This window comes from Ursus arctos, unplaced genomic scaffold, assembly GCF_023065955.2.
Source record: "Ursus arctos isolate Adak ecotype North America unplaced genomic scaffold, UrsArc2.0 scaffold_19, whole genome shotgun sequence".
NCBI lineage: Eukaryota > Metazoa > Chordata > Mammalia > Carnivora > Ursidae > Ursus > Ursus arctos.
Genome location: NW_026622863.1, coordinates 51038802 through 51066274, shown reverse-complemented (window position 1 = coordinate 51066274; position 27473 = coordinate 51038802). Strand labels below are relative to the sequence as shown.

At 52.1% G+C, this 27473-nt stretch overlaps 3 protein-coding genes across 5 annotated transcripts in view; 2 read left to right on the top strand and 1 right to left on the bottom strand.

Moving 5' to 3' along the window:
• Window positions 1–741: 741 nt before the first annotated feature.
• ATF5 (activating transcription factor 5) lies at window positions 742–7500 on the bottom strand. Its single transcript, XM_026481784.4, has 3 exons — window positions 4653–7500; window positions 2977–3273; window positions 742–2069 (listed from the first exon to the last, which is right to left on the bottom strand). Exons 2-3 carry the CDS (start codon window positions 3152–3154, stop codon window positions 1417–1419), a joined length of 831 nt encoding a protein of 276 aa, XP_026337569.1. The 5' UTR covers window positions 3155–3273; window positions 4653–7500; the 3' UTR covers window positions 742–1416.
• Window positions 4080–26924, top strand: NUP62 (nucleoporin 62). The gene is made up of 2 exons (XM_026481783.4): window positions 4080–4728; window positions 24146–26924. Exon 2 carries the CDS (start codon window positions 24210–24212, stop codon window positions 25788–25790), a length of 1581 nt encoding a protein of 526 aa, XP_026337568.1. The 5' UTR covers window positions 4080–4728; window positions 24146–24209; the 3' UTR covers window positions 25791–26924.
• The window catches only part of IL4I1 (interleukin 4 induced 1), a 34505-nt gene continuing 11658 nt past the window's right edge, over window positions 4627–27473 (top strand). For all 3 annotated transcript variants that reach the window (XM_048223684.2, XM_057314561.1, XM_026481780.4), the window contains exon 1: window positions 4627–4728. The gene's annotated coding sequence lies outside the window, so the exon portion shown is untranslated. The remainder of the gene's footprint in view (window positions 4729–27473) is intronic.

Here is a 27473-nt window from a genome sequence, read left to right as displayed (position 1 = left end):
ACTCTTTGTAATAAATGGTCTTGATCTGGGGCACCGGGGGGGCTCAGTCAGTTGAGCAACCACCTCTCGGTTCCAGCTTAGGTCATGATCCCAGGGTTGTGCCCCACATTGGGCTCCATGCTCAGCGTGGGGTCTGCTTATTCCTCTCCCTCCCTTCCACCCACCCTGCTTGTGCGCATGCTCTCTCCAATAAATGAAGTCAATTTTGAGCACACGAGAGCGGGGTGAGGGGCAGGACGAGGCAGTCAATCCCTGGACTCTGGGATCATGACCTGAGCCACAGGCAGGTGCCCAACTGAGCTATCCAGGCACCCCTAAAATAAAATCTTTTTTTGGGGGGGAGCGCCAGGGTGGCACAGTGGTTAAAGCGTCTGCCTTCGGCTCAGGGCGTGATCCCGGCGTTACGGGATCGAGCCCCACATCAGGCTCTTCCGCTATGAGCCTGCTTCTTCCTCTCCCACTCCCCCTGCTTGTGTTCCCTCTCTCGCTGTCTCTCTCTCTGTCAAATAAATAAATAAAATCTTTAAAAAAAAAAAAATCTTTTTTTTTTAATCTTTAAAAAATGGTCTAGATCTAAAAGCGGGTCTTGTGTCTTTACCATTTCAGTCATCCCATTGGCCTTGGCCGTGTGCCTGGAGTGCGTGCTTAACTCCAAGTATTACCTGTTCTGTCTACTGTTAGTACCGTCTTTGGCCTGAGACTGCCCTCCCCCCACTTCTCTCAAAGACAAAGACACACAGAGCAGAGGAAATTGATTTTATTTCCGCTCACAAATCACCAAAAGGATCAGTCCCTGCCCTCCCTCACCGAGATGCAGCCCCTCCCCCAACACCTTCACAAACACTGATTTCCTCCCAGAGCTAACCACCAGTCACCAGTTATGGTCATCCCCCACCCTGCCCACCTCCCCGTCTACCTGCATATTCACCTGCTCTGTGAAATTGGCCGCCTTTTGGCTTCCTGCCCAAATACACTTCCCCAAGGTCACTTGGCTTGCTTTTTGCTTATATTGTTAGTAAGGTGCCATTCCTGAAACCCTCCCCCCCTCACGTCCCCAGCAGCTCTCCCATCCTCAGTTGCACATTCATTCTGTACAGCTTCCTGGCCTCACTTCCCTGAGACGCCAGGTTTGCAAGCTCTCCCCTGCTTCCCCAATTCCCTGCGGGCCCCAGACCCTCAGCTGTTACTTGAGTGTAGATGCTGACTAAGGCCAAACACTCCATGATTCTGGGGAGGGGGAAGGGGAGCAGATTCAGAAATGGACAGGAGAGGAGACAAAGATCAAAGGAGAGGGGAAGAGGGAGGGAGGGACAGACAGGGAGCGGGATGATGGAAGGACCCTCCTATCTCAGCCCCAGAAACAGAAGTGAGCTGGAGCTGAACACCAGTGCCCTCTATAGCCCAAAGCCCCTGCCCCTAGCTGTTCCGGGTCCTCTGGCTTCGAGCCTTATACACCTCGATGAGCAAATCCTTGACATATTGGATCTCACGCTCCACCGACTCAGCCCTCTCCCTCAACTCCCGGTTGCGTGCCTCCAGCCCCTGGCACTCGCCCTCCAGGGCCTCGCCCTCTGCCCGCTTCCTCTGGCGGTACCTCAGAGCCGCTGACTTGTTCTGGTCTCTCTTCTTTTGCTTGCGGTCCCCTCGGGTGGTGGCAGGATTGGGGTACGGGGCTGGGCGAGAGGGCGGAGGTGGAGGAGGAGGGGGCTGCTGTGGTGGGGGGAGAGGCGCCAACCCCGAGTCTCCCTGCCCGGCCTCGCTGCGGCAGTAAATGGCCAGCAAGTCAAGGGTATCCAGGGCAGGGGGCTGAGGGAGGTCAAAGGTGGGGAGGGGGAGGGAGGGTGCTGATGGTGGTGGCTGCGGTGGTGGGGAGGATGGTGGGAGGAGTGGAGCATCGAGGAAGAAGTCTTCCATCTGTTCCAGCTCCTTCTTGAGGAGAGAAGCCATGGCTTCCAGGTCAGGTGGGGGTGGGGAAGGTGGGGGAAGGGCACCTGAGGGCAAAGGGGGTTCCAGGGGCAGGAGGGCTGTAAAGTCCACCCGCTCAGTCATCCAGTCAGAGAAGCCGTCACCTGGAGGATTGGAGGAGGAACATAAATGTCGAGTTCCTGGTCTTCCACTCAACCTGGTGCTCATTCATGCCATTCATTGAGTGAAACCACCAAGCAGCCAATTGATCAACTGATCAATGATCATCAGACCACTCAACGAATCAGCCAACAAATCAAACATCTAACCAACCAGTTAACCCACCAATCAACTACCCAGCCAACCAACTTAACCACCAGTTGGCCAATCAACTCATTGAAAGAATCAGTCAACCCACCAAGTCAACCCATTAACCAACCAACCAATGAACCAGTCAACTAAGCAATGACCCCAATAATAGAAGTCAACCAGACATTTCTTCAACCATTCCAACGTCTGCTCTGATTACCCTACATCTGTAGTTTGATTTACTCTTCTTAAAAGGCAAACAATACAGTCTGTTTCATCTTTATTCATTAATTACTGAGAACCCACTATGTGCCAAGCATTTGGGATACACTAATGAATAAAATAACTTCTGCCCCAAGGCCTCTGGGGATGCTGTTTCCTCTACCTGAAAAGCTCTTCCCTTGGGTCTTTTCAGGGCTTATTCCTTGCCAGCCTTTAGGTCTCAGCCAAAATACCTGTGTGTTTCCTGGCTACCCTCTCTAAACTAGGACTCTGTTTTCATTTTTCAGCTCAGCTACTAAATGTTTCCCACTTATCCCAACCCATCATCAACTAATTTGCCTTTTGTCTGCCTCCCCAGTTAAGAGAGTTCCAGGAGGACAGGGATTAGGTCAGCTTGTCTCAGCTGTATCCCCCAGCACCTAAAGCAGCCACTGGTGCATTGCAGTACTCAATAAATATTTATTGAATGAATCAATGAATTCTTCTCCCCTGCCCCCATGCCCCAGCTCACCCCACCTCCATTCCCCCACCTGCCCTTACCTGCCAGGGGCTCTCCTCCCCCTGGGAGCCCGCCCTCCAGGGCTCCCCCAAGGATTTCATAGGGGCCCAGGGGGGCAGGGGCCAGGGGGAGTTTCCCATAGTCTACGAGCCAGCCCAGCCCGCTAGCTGGGAGCAGGGCCCTGTCCAGCTCCAGCCCCAGGGTCGCCAGGAGTGACATGGCTGCAGCACAGGCTCTGGGCACGGGTGGCAATGAAGAAGGCTGAACCAACAGCTGGAAGGAGGCTCTGGAGGTTGCTCAGCTGGGCAAAGACAGGCACGAAGGCGAAAGTGGAAGACCTACAAGTGAGACAAAAGTAGGTGGTGTCAGAGGCCATCCTCATCAACCGCCAAAGTCGCAAGAGAAACCAAGCCACACCACCACGTCCCCAGGGTCCTCCCTTCCCCTTCCAACTAGGCTGGAGACTGCACCTTGCCCTATCGGAATTCTAATCGATGCTTTTTTCCCCAAAATCTCTGAGCCCCACCCACTCCCAAGGGAATTCTCTTTAGGTTCCAGTTACTTTTCCTTAGAATTCCCAAGCCCCACTCCTTCCAATACAGAAACCTAATGGTCTCCCAGGGGAATTTCCCTAAGCCCCTCCCACCCGCCCCACAACAGTCCACTTCGTAAAAAAAAAAAAAAAAACACAAAACCCAATCCCAGGAGATTTTTCTTCCAGCCACTCCCCTTCCTCTAAAGCACTTCCTTTAAGCTCCACTTCCATCCCAAAAGGCCAGCTCAAATCAGTTTCCCGGGGATTCACCCAGCCCTGCCTCTCCATTAACTTGGCCTATCTACCCTGTCCCACGGTTTCCTTTGGCATTTACGATGACCGCCCCAGCCCCGCCCAAGTCTCGCCCCCACCGTTAACCCTAACCCCACCCCTCCCCGATGATTCCCCAGAGGCCCCGCCTTTTCTCCAATCGAAATCCCACCCCTCGGCTAAATTTGCTTGGTCACGCCCCTCCTCACAATGGGCCCCACCCTCCCCAAGCCCCACCCTTCGCGGCCGCTGTGATCCTAGTTCCACCCCTTTCTTAACCGGTGGCCTCTAAGCCTCGCCTTCCGCCCTGTCAATCTAAGTCAGCCCCACCCCCCGCTCGCCCCAGCAGGTGCCTGAATGAAACGTAAATTGTGCCGAGCGTCTGCGCAACGTGGAGCCGGGAGAGTGGAAGGGACCGGCGGAGAACCGGTCCACAACCCGACTCTTACACACGCGGCTCTCTCGCCCAGGGCCAAAGCGCATGCTCCGGTACCGATCCAACTGCTCTCTCACGCCTGCAGGGGTTGGGGGGGTCAGTGCGCATGTGCGGCTGCTTACTGTCCGCCCTTCACAGAGAAATTCGGGCTCTGGTGGACTTGTGCACGTGAGCAACGGCTCGCGGACAGACTCGTTTCCCCCCCGCCCCCCCCCCCGCTTGGGGCTAGTGCGCAGGCGCATCTGCACGCAGATCATCTTTAAACGCCAACATTCTCTGGGAGAACGCACCCCTCCCCCCATCGGGCCGAATGCGCATGCTCGACCACGTGCCAACGACGCGTCTTTCCTCTTCTGCGCCTGCGCGACCGTGATTCCTCACTCTCGTCTCCCCCGCCCCCAGACTGGTCGTGAAGGCCGCGAGCTTCGAAAGGGCGGGAAAGGCGGTTGGAGAGGGAGGGGCGAGCGGTTACTCACTCCATGGCTGCGGAAAGGAGAGGCGGCGGCGGCCTCGGCTGAAGGAAAGAAGGCGATAGAGAAGAGCGCAAGCGCGGTGAGCGCGGAAACGGGCCGGCACACGGTGGGGTCGCGGCTACAGAGCCATAGCCAGGGCTGTGCGGGCGGAGATGGCGTTTCGGTAACCTGAGGAGAGATTGTGATCTGAGGACGGGGAATGAGGCTGCTCCGGGGACTGGGGACAGATATACCGGGGGTGGCGCAGCACGGCCCGCCTGGATCCTTCCGCGCCCCGCCCCGCGAGGCCCCAACCGGGAGGCGGTCCTGGCCCCTTCCTCTCGGGGATCCTGGGATCCAGTCCCCTCCTCCTCCCGACCCCGAGAGTTCGGCCTTTTCCTCTCTGATGTGGGGATCCAGCCCCGTCTTCCTTCCTACTCCAGGGGTTCCGGCCCCCTCCTCCTGATCCGGGGTGGGTGGCCCTTTGCTCCCTCTGACTCTAGGGTCCTGTTCTCTGTCTTTCTAACTGAGGTCCAGTCCCCCCACCCCCTGATTCTAGTAATCCAGTGCCTCTTCTTCTCTGAGATCTGCACCAGTTCACTTTTCGTTTCTTTTGCCCTGCTTCCCGAATTTCCGGCCAGCCACATGCTGGTCTCTCCATCCCCCAACTGCCGCCCCACGCTGAGAACCCTTTTTGTGGGTTAGACTCTGGTCTGAGTCACAGTGACACCGCGCGCTCTGTTCAAATCTCAGACCTGCGACGGTGGCAAATAAGTTCTGTAGTCTCGTAGATGGGGAACTACCTATAAAATGAGGAAAATAATCAACTCTGGGAAAATTAAATAATTCGATGCCTGTGAACCCAGAGCCGGGCTCTTAGGTGCCTGTTCGACGTATTTGGTTTTTAATAACCCCACCCCTTTCTGGGTGTCCGTACTCACCCCTTCCTCCTGCCCTCGCAAGAGCCGCAGACGTTGGACTATCCAACACCTACTAGTAGGTCATTCTTGTGTCTTCTTCACTCCTTCAAGTTATCGGTAATTTGCACCCATCCCCACTCACCCTTCCCTGTTCGGATGATGGATGCTCAGCCGCATTCGCGGTGCGCAGTTGCAGGGAAATAGGCATTATCACCCTATCTTTTCTCCATCCTCTGCCTGCCTCCCATCAGCCATTATCCAGAACTCATCCAGAATTCCTTCCAGAAGGTCCTCTGCTTCAGCTGCCCCCCACTGGATCAGTTTACCAACCCTGCCCCAAATAGGGAGATAGATCTGCACTGCCCTTTACTAAAAGAGGGGGAGCTTCCTGGCCATTCCCTCCCTGTGCACTGGGCCCTCCAGTAACCCAAGTAGGTGTGGGTCTTTGCTTCGGAAACCCCTCCAGTTCCCACCTTGCATCTGTCCACAGGAGAACACCTGGAGTTCAACTTAACATCAAATGTGGTGGTTATGAGATACAGTGAAGGCGGGGGAACCCTTATCTTGAGAGTTACCTGGGAATGAAGATATGCAGGCTTCTGTTGCATGCAGGAAGACCTTCTTGGGATCTGGCTACTTTCAAGTAGAGTACTTACTGTCCACTCTGCCAGAATTTGAGGACTTGACCTATAGGGGCTAGGTTATTACCTACGCAGCGTAGAGTAGCAGTTACGTGCAGATTCTGGCACCAGGTTGTTGGGTTCAGACTTGACTCTACACCACTTACTAGCTTACTGGCAATTTCTCTTCCCTGTGCCTTGGTTTCCACTAATAGTACCAGAATAAAGTGTGGAGTTGAGTTAATAGAAATGTAGCAATATACGTGGCGGTTAACAGTGCTTACTTCTGGGACACCTAGCTGGCTCAGTTGGTAAAGCATGTGACTCTTGATCTTGGGGTTGTGAGTTTGAGCCCCACGTCAGAAATAGAGTTTACTTAAAAAAGAAATACTGACTACTTCTAAGTACTGTTATGAGGATTCCTTAAGTTAATTCAGGTCAAGCCCTCCGATTAGTGCCTGGCAAACAGTAGGTGTTACATGGCGGGGGCGGGGGGCGGTTATTATTGTTGAGATGGATGTGTTTTATCCGCGCTGCTAGGTAGTAAGTGCTTTAAAAGATCTTCCAGCCTTTTAAATGAGACTTAAGGACTGACCTCCTTCCACTTCTCAGTATAGATATTTGAGCCATAGCAGGTAGGATTAGGGTGGACTCAGATAGACTGCTGACAGTAAGTCTTGTCCATCCCGTGTCCCCCCACCCCAAGATCTTGAGTCTTCTGAAAAGATCTTTTAGTATGTACACGTGAACAAGGTATTTCTTTTAATTAAGTTTTTATTTTAGGATAATTTTATATTTACAGAAAAGTTACAAAGATAGTACAGAGAGTTTCTGTATACTTCTCATCCGGTTTTCCCCGTTGTTGACCTCTTACGTTACTGTGGTGCATTTGTCACAACTGAAGAACCCACATTGGTATGGGCTTTTAAAGTGCATGCTTTATTCTGATTTCACTAGTTCTTAATGCTGTTTTTTTTGTTCCAGGATGCCATATCACATTTAGTCATCGTGTCTCCTTAGCTGCCTCTGGTCTCTGCAGCAGTTTCTCAGACTTGGCTAGGTTTTCATGACCTTGGCAGTTTTGAAGAGTGCTGGTTGGTTATTCTATGTAGTATCCCTCAATTTGGTTTTGTCTCATAGACTGGGATTATGGGTTTTTGAGAGGGTGGCCAGGTAGGATATTTTTTAGTAACTGGAAATGAACTTGCTTAGTGTGGGAATCATGTTGCCAGCTGCATGCCACCTATGCCGACTGCGGACACGTTAGGGCAGGGACCATGGTTGTCCTGTCCCAGCCCCTTACACCTTTTTCTCTCCAGCTGTTGGATCTCACCCTGTTCAGCCCTGGTGCCAGCTGTCCCACCCAAGCAGCTTGACTGATTCCTACTGAGTGGGTGCCAGTTTGCACACTTAGCTCCCTAGCCCTTCCCGGTGTATTCTAGTTTGTAGGTGGTGGGTCATCAGTCACTACCTTTGAGCCCAGGTCTTGGCACCCTCAGCCTTCTCCTGTGCCTACTTTTGACCCAGACCCATGGCACTTCCAGGACTCAAATGTCGCTGCTTCCCTCAGCTTGCAGAGTCCTCCAGGGTCCAGGTGCCCCAGTCCCTTCAACTCCTGAGCTGGGGCTGGGAGCATGGGTGGGGCTTCTGGGGACTCTTTTTCAGTGCGGAGGAGCCAGGCTTAGGGAGTGAGGTGGTTATTGCAGGCAGGTTGCATCACCCTGGCTCTTTGATGGGGAGGGGGAGTGGGGGGGTTCTCTGGGGGCCCTGGCTCACCTGGCAACAGTTCCTGGTTAGCAAAGCCCTAGAGCCCTGAATTGGGAGAAGGTCCCAGCACAGCAAGGGAGGAGACAGGAGAGCAGCCACCTGTGCGGGACCCTGAGTATCTGAGATTCAGTGCTGAGAAGGGGCCTCAGACTGCAGAAGCTAACCTGTTTGTCTTGCAGGGGGCAAGACTGAGGTCCCAAGAGGTGAAAAGGATTGTGCACAATCATAGTGCTAGTTAGAGCCCAGGCCTGCACAATACTGCACAGCTTCCAAGGCCCTACAAGCCCCAGGGAGAGCCTGTTTCCTCTCAGATCTATGAGGTCCCTGACCCCCAGCCTAGGGCATAGCCTGCTGGGAGGCCACTTCATGCAGACCTTCACCTCAGGTTTGCTGCAGCTCACAGTTGCCAAATTCTATTGATTCTGACCTGCTCCTCCCCATCTCCCCTGCCCTAGTGGAGGCCCTCCTCACCAGCTGCCTTTCACTGGTTTCCCAATCAATGTTATGATCGAAAAGGGACAGAGTTTGCATCAGATGGACCTGGATTCTTTCTGAAGAGGTGCTAGGGCAGGTACCTGGGTCATGCGGGGGCTGAGGGGTGCGGGGTTGGAGACTGACGTCCTAACAAACAAGGGCAGGAAGGCCAAGGCCATCCCAGTTGGGGAAAGGGCAGTGTAGGGGCCAGGCATGTAGAGCATCGATCTGCCACGTGGCCTGGTAGCTCTAGAGCCCTTCCCTCGCTCCTGCTGTATGGCCCTGGGCAGAGGCAGCCACAGCTCTTCCAGCCCAGGTAGGCCCTGTGCTGCTGCACCAGCTCTGGCTCCTCGTCCTCTTCTGTATCAGTTTCCTATGGCTGCTATAACATACCATCATAAACTTAGTGGCTCCAATTGACACATATTTATTTCTTTTTAGTTTTGAAGACTGCAAGTCTAAAATAGGTTCACAGGGCTGTTCCTTCTGGAGGCTGGAGGGGAGAATCCATTTTCTTGCCTTTCCAGAGGTGCCTGTGCTCCTCGGCTCATGGCCCTTTTTGCATCTCTCTGACCTTTGCTTCCATTGTCTCCTCTCCTGTTTTCTCCTTTGATCTTCTTGCCCTACCTCTTACCAGGGCCCTTATGGTCATGTTGGGGCTCACCCAGATCATCCAGGATAAATGTCTTTATCACAAGATCCTCAATTTAATCACATCTGCAAACTCCGTTTTACCATGTAGGGTAAATACATTCACAGGTTTTGGGAACTAGGATGTGAACTTCTTTGGAGAGCCATTATCCAGCCTACCATACCTCCCTTTGGGAGCCTGTTTTCTCATCTAGGAGATGAAGGCTAGGGTCAGCCCTAGGGTGCCCCTTCCCTTGCCTACCGGGACTAGCCATAGGAAAAGGACGAGGCAAGCTGAAGATAATTGACCACATAGTGCCCCAGAGCTCAGGATGCCATCACTTACTGCTGTGTGACCTCCAGCAAGATAATGTACTGTACCCCTGTGTGCTTCAGGGGCCATCGCTAAAGTGGGGACAATAACAGCCCTCCGAGGGCAGTGGATAAGGACTGCAGAGATAATACATGAAAAGGCCTAGAACGGTTCCTGGCTCAGCGAGTAAGCCACCTCTGTAAACCCAGAGGGCCTGTGTTAGGGAGAGGCCAGCAAAGCCCTGGGACACCCAGAGGTACAGGTGTTGTTCAAGGGTTGCCCAACTTTCTGGATAGCGATGCCGGCCTGGCGGTACAGAGCTTCCGATTTTACAGAAGTTGAAAATCCAGCATTTTCTATAAGATCCAAGTTTTAAAAGATTGGCAAGTAATTGGGAGAAATCCTAACAAACCCTGAGTGTGGTTAGACCCTGACCTTTGGTTCAGTGATTTCACCCCACCCTCAGATTTGTAATCCTCTCTGCCCAGAGCAGAGAACAAAAGGAACCAAGTACCCCTCTTTCCAGAGTTGCTGAGAATTTGGAGCACACCCCTCCCTGCTGGACTGATGACATTTGAGGAGGAGTAGGGCCTTGTTCAGATCCAGTCCCATGTAAAGTCAAGAGGGCAGTGTTTGTGGGGAGCAGGGAAGGCGGTCTTAGGAATTGTCCTTGAGGGTTGGGTGCCTGCCAAAGAGGGGCTGGTGTCTTATTGCTCTGTCCGTTCCTTATCAGCTGTCCATGCCTCCAGCCAGAGGCCACCAGGAGCACATGTCGTTGAACAACTTGGGTTTCTTGCTGTTGCAGCTAGGGAGCTACCCACCACTGGGGCCCTCAGGGCATCTCAGCAAGCGAGTATTAAGGAGGACTTACGGGAGCTGGGTTAAAGTGACTTTGGGGGAGGGTTCAGGGAAGCAGGGTTTGCTCTGGATTGGAGGCTGAGAGGCAGAGGCCAGTCGGGACTAGCTATCTTTATCTTATCTAGAGCCAGGAGGGATGAGTGGAGCTAATGCTACGGTTAATGTGAGAAACACCTGTCAGCTCTGGCAGGAAGGGGATTTTGGTCATATTTCTACTTTGGACAATGTTTGTGCTTTTGTCTGTGTTGAAACATGATTCCAGAGTGGTCTTATTTTGTCTTGGTCCACCACAGTCAGAGTGGCCCTGCCTGGTGGTGGTATCCTCAGCCAGGACCTGGCTGCCAGGGCTGCTTTCCCATTCTCAAAGCAAACCAGCTCATCCTTCCAGATAGGGGAAGAGAAGTGGAGAGCCCCTGCCATGCGGTGGGCCACACATGTATAGTTCCCATGGGGTGGCTTGAGCACGGAAGAAGGCAGCAGGACCTGAACCCTGCCAGCACTCCTGGGATGGCCAGTCGTAGTGGGAACTGAGGGGATCAAGAGAGAGAGGCAGAGGCAGGGGACCATAACGAGAAAACCTCATAGTTCCCTAGGTGCCCCCCCCCCACATGTGGGGACTGCCCGTAGAGGGCATTGGGTCAACACCAGCAGAGTCCCACTCTACATTCAAGAGCCCTTTGCCCTTCTCTGCCTGCCCCCACCCAGAGCAGGAACAGATTGCAGAGGTGGGGACAGGAAAGAGCAGCTGATGCGGCTCTTCACTCCGAGCCTTCATGAGTCTCGCCTGAAGCTGGAGAAGGTGGACAGCCACTGGTTTGAATTCAGAGTGAAACCTGTCCAAGTCTGGAAGGTGATGGATATGCCTGAGATGTCCTTAAAGAGTGGGAAGGGAGTAGTAGACGTGGCACATAATGGGGGTTGGGGTGGAAAAGTCACATTGGAGAGACTGGTGAGTAGGTAGCTCAGCTCTGGGGTTGGACAGCCTGGGTCGGTACTGACTACCTGTGTGACGTTGGGTAAGTTACTAAAGTTCTCTTGACTTTAATTTGCTCATCTGTAAAATGGGTTCATGAACAGGTCCCACCTCATAAAGTTGGGAGTCAGTGCAGGTAAAGTACTGCAAACAGCCCAGCACATAATAAACATCCAGAGATGTTAGCATGGCAATTGATACCTTGTGGCAGGTAGGGGCTGTGATTGGTTTCTGGTTCTCAGAGTCAAAGCCACTTTGTCCCCCACTTCTGGTGGCTTTCACTTGGTCCCCAGAGAAACAATCTTCATGGCAACTGTCTCTACCACAACCCCCTGCACCTTTTCCTCCTTCACCAATGACTTTACTGCCTCTCCCCCGAGATCCCGGTGTTGATTACAGAGAGTGAGGCTGGGGAGGGAGCAGAGGTGTGCGTGATTCTACAAAATTCTGTCTTTATAGAAAAAAATACCACCTGCTGTGCTCTTAGAGTCCCTCTCCATGTGACCCCGATGCCCAGCTGCATTTCTCAGGGAGCCCCTGATGGCCTCACAGCTGACTGGAGCATTTTAGCTCTAGTCTCCTTCCCAGGCCAGCTTTACTTGTCTCCAGAAGAAAGCATGATCCTATCTTTGGAAACTCCTCTGCCCAGCCCCTGCCCCAGGGTAAAGTCAGGATTGAGCCTGGCCCCCGCCCACCCCTGTAACCTCACTTCTGCCTTCTTTTTTTTTTTTTTTTTTTTTTTTAAGATTTATTTATTTATTCAACAGAGATAAAGACAGCCAGCGAGAGAGGGAACACAAGCAGGGGGAGTGAGAGAGGAAGAAGCAGGCCCACAGCGGAGGAGCCTGATGTGGGGCTCGATCCCGTAACGCCGGGATCACGCCCTGAGCCGAAGGCAGACGCTTAACCGCTGTGCCACCCAGGCGCCCCTCACTTCTGCCTTCTCAACCCCTTACTGGTATCCTATGCCTGGTTGGTTGGTTTATTGGCTTTACTTTGAGATATTGTATAATGCACCCCCATTTATTAAAGCGTACAATTCACGGGTTTTTAGTACATTCACAGAATTGTGCAACCATCACCATAATCTAATTTTGGAACATTTTCATCATTCCCAAAAGAAACCCCATATCCCATATCCATTAGCAGTCACTCCCTGTTGCCCCATCCCTCAACCCTTGGCAACCACTAACCTGCTTTCTGTCTAGATTTGTCTCTCCTATTCTGGACATTTCATGTGAATGGAATCATGTCATAGATGGTTCTTTGGCTTTTGAGGTTCATCCATTTTGTAACATATATCAATACTTCATTTTTTTTTCTTTAGAGGGAGAGATTTTTTTTTTTTTAAGATTTTATTTATTTATTTGAGAGAGAGAGCATGAGCAGAATGAAGGGCAGAAGCAGAGGGAGAAGCAGACTCCCCATTGAGCAGGGAGCCCTAAATGGGGCTTGATCCCAGGACCCTGAGATCATGACCTGAGCCGAAGACAGATGCTTAACTGCCTGAGCCACCCAGGTACCGCAATACTTCATTCCTTTTAAAAGCTGAGTAATATTTCATTTTATGGATTTACCACATTTTATCTATTCATCAGTTGATGGACATTTGGGTTGTTTCTATTTTTTGGCTGTTATAAATATGCATGCACAAGTTTGGGATGGACATATGTTTTCATTTCTCTTGGGAGATACTGAGGACTGGGATTGCCGGGTTATAGGGTAATTCAGTGTTTAACCTTTTGAGGAATTGCCAGACTTCCACAGTGGCTGCACCGTTTTCCATTCCCATCAGCCATGAGTGAGGGTTCTGATTTCTCTACATCCTCACCAACACTAGTCCATCTTTATTACCATCCTGGTGGATGTGACCTGGTATCTCATTGTGGTTGTGATTTGCATTCCCAGATGGCCAATGATGATGGCCCACATCTTTTCCTATGTTTATTGGTCATTTGTGTATCCTCTTTGGCATCTCGTGGTGTGGGTTGGTTTGTTGTTGTTGTTGTTGTTTTTTAAGGTTTTGCAGAGGGAGAGGGAGAGAGATAATCTTAAGCAGGTTCCACACCCAGCATGATGCAGGGCTCCAGCTCACAACCCTGAGATCATGACCTAAGCTGAAATTAAGAGTCGGATGCTTAACCAACTGAGCCCCTCAGGCGCCCCGTGGCATCTTGTGGTTTTAACACAGGTATTTAACACCATTCCACAAGGCAGCAAGCCCTTGCCTCTCCGAGCTTTTGCCTAGAATGAGGTGTTGACCTAACTCCTTCCTACCCTAACTCCTTCACATCCTTCAAAACTAAGCTTAAATATCCCTTCCTCCTCTAGGAGTGTTTCCCTGACCCTCCCCTTAACCCATTTCCCAGGTGAAGGTAATCACCATGTCCCCTAGGCTTCCAGTAGGTTCTAACCAGAGCTCTTTCACAGTGTCATCCTATCATTTATCTTTTTTTGTTAATCTCAGTAAATTAGGAATTAGTTGAGGGCAGAAGATCTTATCTTAATCATCCTGACTTTGACATTTGTGTCGACATTGGAAAAGGTACTTAACCCTAAAAGGGAAATATAGGTGGTACCTACCTCGCAGTTGGAGGGGTCAGGACTAAAGAAGTCAGTACACAAAAAGCACCTGACGCAGAGCAACCCCTGGATCTCTTTATTCCACTGACAAGCATTTGCTGAGTGCCTGCGATGGCCAGCAGCTATTACTATCACTGGGGATGCCGCAGTGGAAAGCACAGACAGAAGTGCTGCCCTCATGTAGCTGACGTTCTAATGGAGAGACAGACAGTACGTGAAATCCGTAAGTTCAGCGTATTATTTCAGATGGTGCAAGTCTTAAGGGTAGCCAGGGAAGGGGAAAGACCTGAGTAGGTGACATTTTAGCAAAGGCTGAAGAAAGTAAAGGAGTGAGTCATGGGGACATTTGCGGGGAGCATTCAGGGATGAGGGGCCGGCCGGTGCAAAGGCCCCGAGGCAGGAACACTTTAGGCAGTTGAGAACAAGTGGGGCTGGAGTGGAATGATGGAGGGAAAGAGTGGCTGCCAGTGAGGGTACCTTTTGGCTATTGGGAATAATGCCTCTGAATATTTGTGTACAAGTTTTTGTTTGAGTACTTGTTTTCCATTATAGTAACTTTCTTTATATTTATCACTAGTTTCGTGAAGGTGGTGACCATATCATATTGTCTTTGTTGCCCAGCTCAGAGCCTGTCCTGTTCTAAGTCTTAGTGGATGTTTGCTGACTGAATGAATGAGGATATTTGTGAATTACCCAACACATGCTGGCATATAATGAGTGCTGAATGGTTAGTGCTTTTATCATTTTTTAATAGATGCAGTAGGTACATCGGATTGTTGGAGCTTCCTAATCTCAGGTGCTGGCAGGTTGTAGGGAAACGATTCTCTCCAGGAACTGCCATTTAGAATAAAAACAGGTAGAGGCAGGTTGGAAGGCAATTTGGTTGCCCCCAGGAAAACCGAAATGCAAGTGTCCATGGCCAGCAACTCAGCTTCTGGGGAATCTGCCCGGAAACACGCACCTGTGCCAAAGAAGGTGTGAGCAGGCCTGCTTGTTGCAATATTGTTGATGACAAGAAAAATTAGAATCCTTTCGTCTCCTCAGGCTGTGAACGCATGCACAAATACGTAGATAAAAGGTACATGGCAGCTTTTAACAGCACTACCTCACAGGTGTGGGAACCAGGGTGGAGGGCAGTGATCAAGAGAATCTTAGCTTTGCTGGTGATGTGCAGGACATTATTTTAAAGAAAGGACTCGTGTATTGATTGTGCAGTTAAAATTTAAATGTTAAAAATGCAGTTAGAGAAAAAAATCGTCCAGTAGAAGAGAAACAAAACTGTTCTTGGCTAAATAGGTAGGGGGCCCAGCACCAGAATATTCCTCATATCTCTTCCAGTCCTATTATTTTATATTGAGTCGTTTTAGAATCTTCCTTAAAATCGACTCTTTTGTTTCCTGACTTCTTTTCCACAGGTCTTAACCTGATTTGTTTTCCTATGGAAATTTGTTTTTCCTGCCGCCTGAGCTCCTTTGGGTGTAATTCCAGGCCTTGGAGTAAAGGAGAATGTAATTGCTAATTAGCTGGGAAGTGACTTCTTGGAGTAAACCTGGTGTTTTCAGGGGAAGGCAGGAAAGGAAGAGAAGGCTGGGAACCTATGAAGAAGCATTTGGGTACCAGCTCAGGGCAGCGCACAGGAGCAAGCAGCCGAGGCAGGATGTTGGCGCCTCTGCTGGACTGGCTCTCCTCTGCCCAGTAAGGGTAATGAGCCTGCATGAAATGACTGCTAGGGTAGTGAAAATGGAGGGTGGATCTGGCATGTGACCTTTCCTGTACAGCAGGATAGAGAGCGCACTGCATTTGTTTAAATGCATCAAAAAAATGTGGAAAGAGGCGCAGGAAACCTAACCACTTGTCTTCAGGGAATAGAGCTGGTGACTGTGGGGACGGGGGAGGATGGAGACCACAGTATTCCCTTTGGAATGTAGAACCACGTGATCAAACTATCTGTTCACAAAAAGAATTTAAATTTCATTTTTAAAACAGCCACCACTGGGGGAGCCCCATGCTCAACAGGGAGTCAGCTTCTCTCTCTCTCTAAAGTAAATGAATAAATCTTTTAAATAAAAATAAAATAGCCACCCCCACATCGCTGGGTAGGTTGAGAAATGGAGCATGTGTGACAAAGCTGCCTCCGCAGTTAGCGCGCAGCGGTGTATAAGAATCTGATCGTGGGGCTCCACCTGGGGGAAAAGACAGGCAGCAGTGAAACGAGCTCGGAGGCTTTCCACAGCTCGTCCCCCTGAGGAGCAGACAGACAGATGGACAGACACGCCTTCTGTGTGTCCTCTCTTCACAGGTCTCTAGCACAAGTTCGTTAAACCTGGGAGGTTGAAGGGCCTTGAATTTGCGGGTCCTCAGGGAGGAGCACGCTTAGGAAGTTGGGACCAGAATCCCAGGCGGTCTAAGGGGGTGAGAGGGCCGTTGAAAACAGGTGGGTGTCAGTCCCGCCTTCCCTTTTGGGGCACCATCCCTTCACACTGCCACGAGCACTGAGGTTTCTCTTCTGCCAGTTTGGCTTACAAAAGCCTCCCGCCTTTCTTGGAGGCTCCGTTCTGGGCAACCAGGGTCGGACATGCCCACCAGGCACGGGGGTTGTGTAAGAGCCTGACGGAGTGGCCCAGAACACTACCAGCTCCTCCCCAGCCTCCTGGGGGAGTCCTTAAAAACAAAGGAGATTCTTTCACATAGACTCCTCCTATGGCTTCATACGGCAGCCTAGTCTAGCTGCACCGACCCCTCACTGCCCTGGAGCTCCCCCAGCACCCTGCTTGCTGACTCTCGGCCTTTGCACTGCTGTCTCTTCAGCCTGGAACAGCGGAGACTCGACTCTGCCTTCGCTGTGGTCTGGTTACCAAGCTGCTCGCCGCTTATCAGTTGATTTCCATTCCTGAAGGGCTGGCTCTCTGAGCTCACCTGTTCCCTGAGGGTTAGAGGATTTTTCTTTGACTCGAGGGAGAGAGAGGAACTGATTCAAGAGATGTTCAAGAAGCAGAGTTGGCTGACTTGGGGTGAGTGGCCAGTGAGCTCTGTTTTACATGTTGGGAGAGGCAGCCCACAGGAGAGAGATGATCGCGGGGACATGGGACAGCGGAGCGGACAGGGAGTTCCTGCGCTAGCACAGTACCAGCAGGCGTTTGAGTCTCCTTGGTAATCGGATTTCCCTGGCTGGGCTGATGGGAGCCAAAGGCAAAGGTACCTTCAGTCTCTGATTTTCCCCCTTTTCTCTCCTGCTGCCACCTCCTTTGCTCCCCTTGTTTCTCTCCTCTTCCGGTCTCTCTTGAGCCCATCGTCACATGCCCCCCAAGTCTTAAATTGCTAATTTTTTTAAAGATTTATTTATTTTTAAAGATACTATTTTTAAGTAATCTCTCCACCCAACTCGAATTTACAACCCCAAGATCAAGACTCCCATGTTCTACGGATGCATTCAGCCAGGCGCTCCATTAAATTGCTAATTTGAGGGGGATGGCTCCCACAGAGATAGTTCTTCCTTGCTTCCTGGGCTCAGCGTTGTTGGCAGCGCCACCAGGTGGCCATGGGCTGAAATGTCAGGAGCATCTGCCCCAGTTGCTCCCGGAACTTGCATTAATAAGAGGTTATCTTTTCCTGGGCTCCAAGGGCGCAGTTTGCTAAGCGCCCAGTGCAGATCTGTGAGCTGTAATCCCTGTTTTTCATATGAGGAAACAGGCATGGGGGATGAATTTAGAATCTTAAGATCCCAGGGTTAGGAGTGAAGAAGCAGGGTTCGGGCCAATGGGTTGCAGAGCCTTGCCGAGTGACTGACAGAAAAGGACGAACAAAGGCCCCTATCCTCAGAGTGCACAGAAATCCTCAGTCTGGACTTTTTTTCTTTTTTTTCCTAAGATTTTATTTATTTATTTGACAGAGAGACAGTGAGAGGGAACACAAGCAGGGGGAGTGGGAGAGGAAGAAGCAGGCTCCCAGCGGAAGAGCCTGATGCTGAGCTCGATCCCAGAAACGCTGGGGTCACTCCCTGAGCTGAAGGCAGACACTTAACGACTGAGCCACCCAGGCGCCCTACGCAGTCTGGACTTTTAATGACAGCTACAGGCCTACTGTCTGCAGTCCCTATGACGGCTCATCAGTGGACTAGAAAACGCTGGAGTCATAATCCCAAGCCCCATCAAGAAGCCCTGGGAAAGAGAGCCCTTTGGCTGGACTCACTGCTGCCCCAAATGAAGTGGAGTAGAACTGGTATGAAGGAAGAGGACATGGGTGTCTCAGCCATTGAGCGTCTGCCTTCGGCTCAGGTCATGATCCCAGGGTCCTGGGATCGAGCCCTGCTCGGCAGGAAGCCTGCTTCTCCCTCTCACACTCCCCTTGCTTGTGTTCCCTCTCTCGCTGTCTCTCTCTGTCAAATAAATAAATAAAATCCTTAAAAAAAAAAAAAAAGGAAGGGGACAGCAGCTGTCTCCACCCCAGTGAAGGAGCCTAGTGTGGAAGGGTCACTTAGGTTTCTGAAGTGTGAGGAGGAAGCACAGTTCGGGGATCAGGAAGGGAAACAGTGTTATTATGGCTTTGTCTCCATTGGATGGACTAGCCTGGCAATCTACCTCTGTGACCTGGCCCCCAACCCCACCTTCCCACAGCCTGCTGCTCTGGCCACAGCTGTACAGCTGTACAAAAGCTGTCCTGCGTATGTCGCTGTCTTGGTGACTTGTCTGCCCAGAGAACGCCATTCATCCCTTAAAACTTAATTCTGACAACTCCTCCTTCCTTGCTCCAAGCAGAACTTCAGGACTTAGCCCTAGAAAGATCTGGATTCCCATCCTGGGACTAGTGTTTGCTATGTGACTTTGAAGAAGTTACATCACCTCTCTGAGCCTGTTTCCCATGCAAGAAGGATTCATTGTGCTGCTACCTAGTATTCCTGGCCCAGTACCATTACATAAGTGGCGCTCCATAAATGGTAGTTCTTAATTGTCAGATAGTCAGTCACTCGCAGTTATTTATGGAGTGCCTGCTGCATGCCAGGCACTGCTCTAGGTGCTGGGCCTAATAGTAGTAACAAAAGCAGAAAATCCTGCCCTGTAGGCTGACGCTGTCACCATCACCAGCCCTTCTTCTGCTCCCTGGCCACCTTGTCCCTCCCTCTGTCATAGGTGGCCTGTCGTTGCTGGGTTTCACGCACATCCACACCCCTGGTTAAGTAACCCCAGCAGAAGGGGATGTCCACATTCTCAGAATCACAGCTCTCTGTTCTTTTCCCACCAGCTCCCCAGCTTCTGGGGCCCATGACTGCTACACCCTCTCCCCTTGGCCCTGATGCACAGAGGCAGACCTGCCTTGGTCCCATCGCCTCTCTTCTCCAGCCTCTTCCTTGGCCCCAACTCCAGGATGTGTTTCCCATCCATTTATCTAGATTGAGTCCATCCTGTTCTTTCTCCCCCGTTCCTCTATCAGCTTCCTATTGTCGTAACAAATGATCACAAACTTAGTGGCTTAAAACAGCACACATTTATCCTCTTACAGTTCTGAAAGTTAGAAGTCTGAAATGGGTCCACAGGACCTCCTTCTGGAAACTCTGGGGGAGAATCCATCTTCTAAAGACGCCCTGCATTTCTTGGCTTGGGGCCCTTCCTCTGTCTTCAGAGCCAGCAACATAGCATCTCTCAGAATGTTCTTCCACGGTCACATCTTCTGTCTCCCTCTTCCACTTAAGAACCTTCACGGTTACATTTAGGGTCCATGCAGCCCATCCAAGGTAATCTCCCCATCTCAAAATCCTTAATTTAATCACATCTGCAAAGTCCCTTTTGCTGTGTGAGGTCTCATATTCACAGTTTTGGGGTTAGGGGGTGGACATGTATGGAGGCATTATTCTGTCACACAGACCCCCCACACACACACACATTGCCTTCTTAAGCCTTCCATTCCTTTGGTCCAAGGCTGAGGTCCCCCCATATTCATTCCCAAACACCCCTGTTCCAGATATAGGAAAAGGGCTGGGATAGGAAGGGAGGGAGAGTCCCTGGGCTCAGGAACAGTGGCCCCTGCCCGTTAACCACACTGGCCTCCTGTTGTCATGGCCGCGCCCCTCCCCTTCCCTGGGCTTTGTTCTAGCTCTTTCCTCAGTATGACTCAGTCAACCCCTTTACCCCATGCCACCGCCCTGTTCCCCTTTCCCTGCCCCACTTTTTCCTCCATAATGCTTAGCCTATTCTAGCATGCTGTAGGATTCTTTTTTTGAAGTTCATTTTTTTCCTGTCTCCTCTGCTGGAAGAGAAGCTCTATGAGAGCAAGGACTCACTCTCTCCATCACAGCGTAGTGCCAGGGCCTGGAACGGTACCCGTACATAGCAGGTGCTCAGGTGTATTTGTTGTGTGCGTGAATGTTGCACTACAGAGAGTTTGTTTTGTCTCTGTTGTCATCACTGTACACGATTAGGGCTAAGTAAATAGACACAGTTGGGATTTGGAGTAGCAAAGGACTAAAGAGGTCAGGTTAGTGGACCTGAGTGAAGTTGGAGGTGATGGCAGAGAACCATGGTCCTCAAAGCCAGGGGACAAGACGAGTCTGTAGGTCAGAACCTCTGACTCCCCCGGGCCATGAAGGCATGGGGATGTGGTTTGAAAAACAAGTACAGATGGAGGGCAGATAGCTCTGTCAGTAATTCGGTAACTTCGAGGCTGCCCCTCCTCACTCCAGGCCCACGTGAGCCACAGATGCCAAGTCTGTGGCCCCCCAGCCCTAAGCACTTGACCCAAGCACTGTCAGCTGCTCTTGTAGGAAAACTTGCCCCTTTGGTGAAGGTGGAAAAGCCTGTATCAGAGCTCAGAATAGTGTCTGTTCAGACACATTTGTGAGAAACTCCCAAAGTCCTGGTCTTGGTGGATGGCTTTGTTCACGTGAGACAGCCCCTGCAGAACCATCTCTTCACTTCATTTTTGCACAGACTTACACAGTTCCCAGATTGGGGTTCTTTCTTTTCTGTCCCCAGAGTCCTGGCTCCTCACTTAGGCTCTCGGCTTAGACCATCACCTCCCAGCCACCTGAGCCTCTAGCTTCTTCCCCTCCAGTCTGCTCCCCACACATGTATCTGGCTATGTTAGTCTCCCCACCCCTAAAGTCCCTCCATGGCTTACTCGAAGTCTGAGCCATCAACTTGTCCTTTCCCAACCAGCAGCTCCCATCACATCACACAGCACTATACACACATTGTGCTTGGGAGTCCCCGAGATCACTCTTAGGTTCAGTGATTAGCTGGAAAGACTCACAGAACTCAGCAAGAATCATGGTTACAGCAAAAGGAGAATCAATCAGCAAAGGTAAAAGGTGCACCAGGCAGAGTGTAGGAGAGACCAGTTGTGAGCTTCCAGTTGTCTCTCCTGGTGGAGTCATACGACAGCACTTAATTCTCCCAGCAACACCTTGTGACACCACACATGGAGTATTGCCCTCCAAGGAAGCTCACCTGAGCTTTGGTGTCCAGGATTTTTACTGGGGGTCGGTCACGTAGGCTGGAGCGTCTGTGTGACTGACTGTCATTACTCTGTCTCTGGCCCCTGCAGAGGTCAAGCTGGCAGGGCTTGGAGGTTATCTCACAGGAACCAGAGAAGGGCCAGTCTTTTCTTTGGAATGTGCAGGGTTTGGATAACCCAGGCCCTCTGAGTCAACCCTTTACTGCATGCACAAACACACACTCCCTCCAGCCACACTTAGCACCCCAGAGACACACCTGTGTCTCAGCTTCTCTCTGCCTCACCCAGGCCCTTCCTCCCACCCACCTGACCGACCTGGCTGACCTTGCATCCTTCCACACTCAGCTCAGGAAAATGCTCCCTTATGTGACCCCCACACACACACCCTCACCACCACCACCCCCCCGCCATCCCTGCCTAGAGCCCCAGTACTGAAGTTCACGTTTGCCCTGTCTCTGCTACCTCAAGGGCAAGGGCCATGGCTTAGGTAACCTCTCTGGACCTCACTCTCCTGGTTTATGAAATAGACCTGCGTTTAGAGTAAGTGAACAATAATAGCCCTAAAGCGCGTAGCACAGGCTGAATCAGTGTGTTCACCACTGTTAGTAGATCCCTAGCATGTGTAGTACCGGAAACCGATGAGGCATTTAGTAAATGGTGAACCATTAAACCAGAAAAGCCCCCACAGACTTTTGTTTTTCTTTTAGTTTTGTAATAGTTGCTGAGAGCTTTTTATAAATGCTCTTATGGAAAAATTTAGCTGCAACTTATTAATAGAAGCTCTCGGGCTGAGTTCTTGAGAACCAAGACATGTAGGTGTAGCTATTCAGATGCTTTGGGCTGCCAGTAACGGCAAACCTGGCGTGATGTGGCTCTGGAGTGAGGTGTGCACTCGCATGCAAGAAGGGGTCTGACACAGGGCAGTGTGGGCACCAGAGGCCCTGGGGGCTCAAACATTGCTGTGGTGAGAATGAAGGGACCTTTTCCAGGAGCCCCCAGAAGAGCTTTATAAAAATGCCACAGCCAAGGCCCTGCGCCCCCCCCCCAAAAGAAACTGCCCCCGATGGTCTCGTAGCATTGTACGTTCTGAACACCCACCCCTGGGGGTGCTGATGGGCAGCAAGTTGAGATCTGCTGGCTTAAACCAGGCGGCCCCAGGGGCAGAGCGGACCGCATTGAGGTCATCTCCCTAGAAGCATGTGTCTGTGTGGAGGAGGAGAAGGAACTATCAGGGTCTGCCAGGAAGGCAGAGGGTGCTGTGGAAGTTGGGGAGGGGCAGCCACAGCAGGTTTCCTCTGGCCCTGAAGAGAGAGGGAAGAGGAAACAGGACGTGTGGATGCCTTCTCTGGGCCAGGCACTTGGCTTCTCTGTCATGACCTTGTTTATCCTTCACAGTGGGAGGGGATCGTCCTTCTCGTTAGAGTTGGGGACCTGAGGTGTAGAGAGGCTCAGGGGTAACTTGCCGCAGGACCCATGGCTTGTAGCAGAAGCAGAGTTCAAACCCAGGTCTTTTCTTTGTGTCTGGAGAACCAGCTTCGTGCCTGAGAAGAGGGAGCTGTCTTGCTGCTGAACTAACTCAGCTGTTTTAGATGAAGGAAAAATAATGTCTTCGGGGTGTTGGATGGAGGCTGGGGTACAGTGTGGTGGTCATGCCCCAAAGCAGGGCTTTGTGTCCTGTGACCAGATGGACCAACTTGGAGTAGAAATAAAGAGGGGTTCGCAGCCCACGGCCAGGTTCAGGGCCCACTGTGGGATAAGAATTGACAAGTTACTTCCATCTGAGCCTCTCTTTCTCTGTGCATGGGAACCATCATTCCAACCTCCCTGTAGGACTGTTGTGAAGTTAGCCGTGGGTCCGGTGGCTAAGGAGAATGTATATAGCGTGGCACTGGGCACACCAAGCTGCCTCTCACCCTAGTGTCTACATTGGAATCGGCATTTCTCATCCTGTAACCTGGGGACCCACTGAGCAGTGGCAGCCGACCGTGAATTCGTGTTAAACTTGAGGTCAGCCACAACCCCCGGGTATCTGAGAACTTATTTACAGCCAGGTGTTCATAGGCCTTCCCTGGCTCCCTTCTCTTCCCTCACCAGAGCCAGCGCAGGGCCCTGTGAGCGTGGGTGACTCCTCCGGGCACATGATCACTTTCCCTCCCCCCACCCTCCTCCTCCCCACTCTGTGCAGCTCAGCTGCAGATGGCTGGAAGGATGAGGGGCTGCCCCACATGCACATTCTCTGTGCCCGACACCTGTAGGTGAAGGAGGCCACCTCCTCTTGAGTCCCTGGAGAGAAATCCCAGGGGAGCTCTGAGTTAGCTGACGTGGGTCCTGTGTCCACCCCTGAGTTAGAAGGAGGGCAGGGGGGTGCTCCACATTCCTCCGTCCTCCTAAATGGTCAGGGGTATGCACAAACGGGGGCCTTCAGGTGCCTCATGCCCTGCCATACAGCTCCGCTTTCTCTGAGGTCCGGAAAGACACTCAGGGTGGCACTCAGCCAGATCAGTCCACCACCTGCCACCGCGCGCGTTTGCATTCAGCAAGGAAACCTGGGGAGCGAGTCCTGCGGGTGTTATTTTGTGTGCGTCTAGTCCCACTCTCCAGAGTACCTTGGATCTGACCTCCTCTCTAGGGGCTCTTTGGGCTTCTCTAGGGCAGCAGCTACTCCTGCTTGTGCCGAATGTGGCCGTGCCTGTCCCAAGCACATCTGGTTCCTAGCACATGACCCCAGGGCACAGGCTTATGCTTCTGGATCTTTCTTTTCTAGTTTTAACAGGGCCTGATGAGGTTATAGCAGGGAGTGGGATGGTGGCCACACATGTAATTACCCAGTCCCGCCACCCTCCAGACTGCCCCATCTTGCCATTGAGATCGCCTTTCCCAAACTGCCATCTGATCATGTATGTGACTTACTTTGCTTTAAAAATCTTCCCAAGGTTGCAGACACCGACGGATTTGCTTTGGGAGCCAGAGTAGCTGCCGCCACCAGAATCTGGAGCCATGAGCGGGTTTAATTTTGGAGGCACTGGGGCCCCCACAGGCGGGTTCACATTTGGCGCTGCAAAGACGGCGACAACCACACCTGCTACCGGGTTTTCTTTCTCTACATCTGGCACTGGTGGGTTTAATTTTGGGACTCCCTCCCAACCAGCTGCAAGTACCCCTTCTACAGGCCTGTTCTCGCTCACGACCCAAGCTCCAGCAACACAGACGCCAGGATTCAGCTTTGGAACCACAACTCCTGCTACAGGAGGAACTGGATTCTCCTTAGGGATCAGCGCGCCAAAGCTAAACTTGAGCGGTGCAGCTGCCACCCCAGCCACGGGACACGCTGGCGGCTTTGGGCTCGGCAGCAGCACCCTCACCAATGCCATCTCGAGCACCGTCACCTCCAGCCAGAGCACGGCACCCACCGGCTTCGTGTTCGGCTCCACCACCACCTCTGCTGCCCCGTCCACCACGCCGGGGGGATTCTCATTCACAGGGGGAAGCACGTCCCAGACCGGGACCTCAGGTTTCAATATTGGCTCGATGGGGACTTCGGCCCAGCCCACGGCACTTGCCGGATTGCCCTTCACTCCCGCCACTCCTGCAGCCACCGGAGCGGGAGCCACGCAGCCAGCCGCTCCTGCACCCGCTGCTGCCACCACCAGTGCTGGGCCCACGCTGTTTGCCTCGCTAGCCACCGCTCCAACCTCGTCCACCGCCACTGGGCTTTCCCTTTGTACCCCTTCAACCACGGCTGGAACTCCTGGGGCTGGAACGCTGGGCTTCAGCTTAAAGGCCCCTGGAGCAGCTTCTACCGCCTCCACAACAACGGCCACCGCCACTGCCACCACCACCACTGCCACCACCACTGCAACCACCACCACCACTGGCTTCGCCTTGAATCTGAAGCCACTGGCACCAGCCGGGATCGCCAGCAATGCACCAGCTGCCGTGGCCGTGCCACCTGGGCCCAGTGCCAGCACTGGGGCATCCGCCAGCCCTGTGATGACCTACGCCCAGCTGGAGAGTCTGATCAACAAGTGGAGTCTGGAGCTGGAGGACCAGGAGCGGCACTTCCTGCAGCAGGCCACACAGGTCAATGCCTGGGACCGCACGCTGATCGAGAATGGGGAGAAGATCACTACCCTCCACCGTGAGGTGGAGAAAGTGAAGCTGGACCAGAAGAGGCTGGATCAAGAGCTCGACTTCATCTTGTCTCAGCAGAAGGAGCTGGAAGACCTGCTGAGCCCTCTGGAGGAGTCGGTCAAGGAGCAGAGTGGCACTGTGTATCTGCAGCATGCCGACGAGGAGCGTGAGAAAACCTACAAGCTGGCGGAGAACATCGACGCCCAGCTGAAGCGCATGGCCCAAGACCTCAAGGACATCATCGAGCACCTGAACACGTCTGGAGGCCCGGCCGACACCAGCGACCCGCTGCAGCAGATCTGCAAGATCCTCAACGCGCACATGGACTCGCTGCAGTGGATCGACCAGAACTCGGCCCTGCTGCAGAGGAAGGTGGAGGAGGTGACCAAGGTGTGCGAGGGGCGTCGCAAGGAGCAGGAGCGCAGTTTCCGGATCACATTTGACTGAGTTGCCAGCCATCTTCAGGGCCTGTTGGTTCCAAGGGTGTTGGGGGCAGTGGGGAACGCGCAATTATTGTCTAGTTTTTGGTTGCAGTGAATACTTGTTTGTTCCTTTCTTTCAAATGACTGTGCCGTTGAGAACAGTTCTGTGGTTTGACTTTGCATAAGTGAAAATGGAAGTATTCTAAGTGCTCTGGTCCAGGCAGCAGTCTAGTGGGTGTGGTTTCTTTGCGTATCTTTTGTGTATCTCAGACCCCTTTCACTACGACCACCACCCACCCATCCTTCTTGCTCCATCCACGTGGTAGAGAAGTGCTGGAGAAGTTCACCCAAAAACCATCTCTCCCAGCCAGGGTCTCTTGAGCGGCCACTCTGCCCAACACAGTCGTAAGTGCAGTGGAGAGTCTCTGTGCGCAAGGAGACGGCATCCTGGTGTAAGGTGTGTGCATGTGGACATTCACCCCCAGTACGAAGCAGGGACTTGTGAATAGGACCGACTGTGGAATGTAGAATTTCATAGGAGGAAGGAAAGGTCACATGAGGGACTTGAATGCAGTGTTGAGAAAAGAGTTAGACTCTCACCGAGGTCTTTACCTTGCCTGGCTGGCAGGCTGCCCCGTCCTCCAGGTCTCCTTATCTTAGGCCTGACCTCCTCCAGGAAGCCTCTCAGCTGCCCCCAGGCTGGGTCAGGTGGCTGTCCTGTGGTCCCTACAGAGCGTGCATCTTTGATAACACTTGCCGCACTGTCTTGTGCCAACTGTTTACTTCTCTGCCTCACCATTAGAGTGTGAGCCCCTGTGGGCAGGGACTGTGTTTCCTGTCCCTTTTGTGTCCTCAGCGCAATCCCTCTCGCATTTTCAAATGAACGAACAATGGAGATGAAATATGTCATCAAATGTTCATCCACAAAATGCCTGCTGAAATGGCCACAAGTGCCAGAGGCGGCCACAGACTTGGGTCAGAACTTGCCAGTGCTGGAGCAACCCTGGTCTTTACGGTGAGATCCGTGGCGTCCGGAAGACAGAAGCCAACCAGTTGTTTCCTGAGTGTCTTTTGTATTTGTCTTTATACTTTGCTGCACTGTCTGAGATACCTATGACTATATGTTGCTTTCCCAAATAAAATTTACTGTGGAACGAAAGAGATGCCATTAGTGTGGATCACTTAGAAAGCTGGAGAAAAAGAGCAGGTTCCAGAAGACTACATCAGGTGGGGTGCCATTTGCCTGGAACTCAGAAACCAGCAGAGCTAGACAATACATCATTGAGGCACACACAGACGCAGATGCAAGTTGTGGGTTCTTGTGCTGATGGCAAAAGAGGAACACACGGGGAACGCGTGCAGGTGATGTTCTGGGATCCATCTTAGATACACATAAACGTCCAGTTCTCTGCTATCATCCCTAAGGCGTTAGCTCAGCGGCCACAGGTGCCATCGCAGCATTCCGCTCCATTACCTGGGGCTAGCTGGAGGGCACTGGTTGTGCTTCAAAGATGGAAAACAGGTGAAGCTGGGATGTGGATTTGTACGGGGTCATTTCCAGATAGCAGCCCAGCATTCTGCCTCTGTCCCCCGCTCCTGTGGATAAGAATGATGCCAAGCAGTTGGGTCTCCTGCTTGGGGGTGGAGAGTCTGCCCCTTCAGCCTCTGCCTCGCTAGGAATGCCCAGAGCTTATGCCCGGAGATGCGT

What these genes read in the sequence shown, in the direction of transcription:
- ATF5 (XM_026481784.4), bottom strand. Translation starts at nt 3,154, where the DNA reads ATGTCACTCCTGGCGACCCTGGGGCTGGAGCTGGACAGGGCCCTGCTC. An exon ending in GGGAGGAGAGCCCCTGGCAG is followed by an intron (nt 2,070 to 2,976) that starts GTAAGGGCAGGT and finishes CCAATCCTCCAG; the next exon opens with GTGACGGCTTCTCTGACTGG.
- NUP62 (XM_026481783.4), top strand. Translation starts at nt 24,210, where the DNA reads ATGAGCGGGTTTAATTTTGGAGGCACTGGGGCCCCCACAGGCGGGTTC.